At 43.2% G+C, this 1469-nt stretch overlaps 2 protein-coding genes across 2 annotated transcripts; both read left to right on the top strand.

Moving 5' to 3' along the window:
• Nucleotides 1-73: 73 nt before the first annotated feature.
• On the top strand, nucleotides 74-608 carry BATDEDRAFT_25729 (uncharacterized protein; the record flags this gene model as incomplete). The annotated part of the gene is made up of 2 exons (XM_006679801.1): nucleotides 74-355; nucleotides 420-608. 2 exons carry the CDS (start codon nucleotides 74-76, stop codon nucleotides 606-608), a joined length of 471 nt encoding a protein of 156 aa, XP_006679864.1.
• Nucleotides 609-769: 161 nt separating this feature from the next.
• BATDEDRAFT_25728 (uncharacterized protein) lies at nucleotides 770-1339 on the top strand (the record flags this gene model as incomplete). The annotated part of the gene is made up of 1 exon (XM_006679800.1): nucleotides 770-1339. The coding sequence occupies one exon, from the start codon at nucleotides 770-772 to the stop codon at nucleotides 1337-1339; it is 570 nt and encodes a 189-aa protein (XP_006679863.1).
• Between the last annotated feature and the right edge of the window lie 130 nt (nucleotides 1340-1469).

Below are 1469 nucleotides of genomic sequence, written 5' to 3'. Positions count from 1 at the left end.
CGCGATTTGGGCACAGGTTGTCCATACACCTCTTGATCAATATGGGACTGCTGCGATGCAGTTTCATACCACCATGCAGCAACAACAAACAGCCATTCAAGCACAAGTTCAGGCCACTGCTACTGCCATAGCAACCAATGGCGTAGCTATTGCTTCGGCCAATGCTGTTGGTGGTGCAGCCGCGGCACCAGTGGTTGATCCATCTGTATACTGGGCTCAGTGGCAGAACTGGAATACCAATCTGGCTAGTTATGGAAATGTTTTGTGGAATGCCGGCTGTTTGTCTACTTACTGGGACAACGATAGCAATTATTATAATGCAATGATTGCTCTGCAGCAAAATCTCGCACTTCAGGTAACTTTAAACTCGAAGGGTTGTGAGTTACTATTCTAAATATTAACATGTAAGCCCATTATAGAATCAGGCTATTTGGAATAATATAGCCGCTGCTAATCAGCAAGCTGCAGCACATGCCAATGCGCTGTATCTACAGACTGCAACCCAAAATGCGCTGACAACATTCAATTCGGCAGCATGCCAGATTAATACAGCGTATGGAGCACAGTTGGGATGGAATAGTGTTTCGGGAACTTCATGGAACTGTTGAGGCTTGTATTGAACTGAATTCCTTGGCATATCATCCAATATGCAGAATGATTAAATAAAGTTTGAAGTTGGTTCAGATCTTGTCGATATATTATCATGACATTGGCTGAGCGGTAAGTAGTGTTGGCTAGAATGATAGTATTCAGCCATTGCTACGTGTAAATGGTTTGTATTAACGATGCTCATGCTGCATTCGCCTCAAGGTTTGCATTGATTGAAAGGGATAGAGCTGTTGCTGCCAAGACTCGAGCAGTTCATCCATCATCCTCTACAACTGTTCAGAAAAGACTTGAGCCATCCACTTTTAACAAAAGACTTGATGCAAAGACTGCTGCAACTCTCTTGAAGCAGCAACAACAGACTGGTCATAAAATGTCCAATTCTGCTGCCAGTATGATGACCAAGCAAAGTAATGGTCGTACTAAAGCATCCAAGACCATTTCAGTGGTCAAACCCCTTGTAAAGCGTCTTGGACCCAAACCAGGTCCAATTGAGAATCGTCTTGGCAAGCGGCTTATTGACCGGTTAGGTGATAAACCCACTGCTGCTGGAAAGACTAAAGCTGTATTACGCTCCAAGAAAGCAGGAAAGGTATCCAAGACTATAGTATCCAACTCGACTCCTAAAAGCAAGACTCGAGGATGTGTTGCTAATATTGGCTCATCCAGTTATTCTGCAGCAGATATGATGGATGATGACGATTACAAATTTGGTCAAGCTGCAATATATTAATTCTCGATATTTCAAGATTATAATTAGACTGGTTCATTACTATGGTTGCAGTTGTGGAGTGGATCTCTATTGCAGTGTGGATGGATGCGCAATCATTACTGCACGATAAGCCTTCAACATGCTTCGACTC

This window comes from Batrachochytrium dendrobatidis (genome assembly GCF_000203795.2).
Source record: "Batrachochytrium dendrobatidis JAM81 unplaced genomic scaffold BATDEscaffold_8, whole genome shotgun sequence".
Classification (NCBI taxonomy): Eukaryota; Fungi; Chytridiomycota; class Chytridiomycetes; order Rhizophydiales; genus Batrachochytrium; species Batrachochytrium dendrobatidis.
The sequence above is the reverse complement of the archived record's forward strand: the minus strand, read 5'-3'. Positions and strand labels throughout refer to the sequence as shown.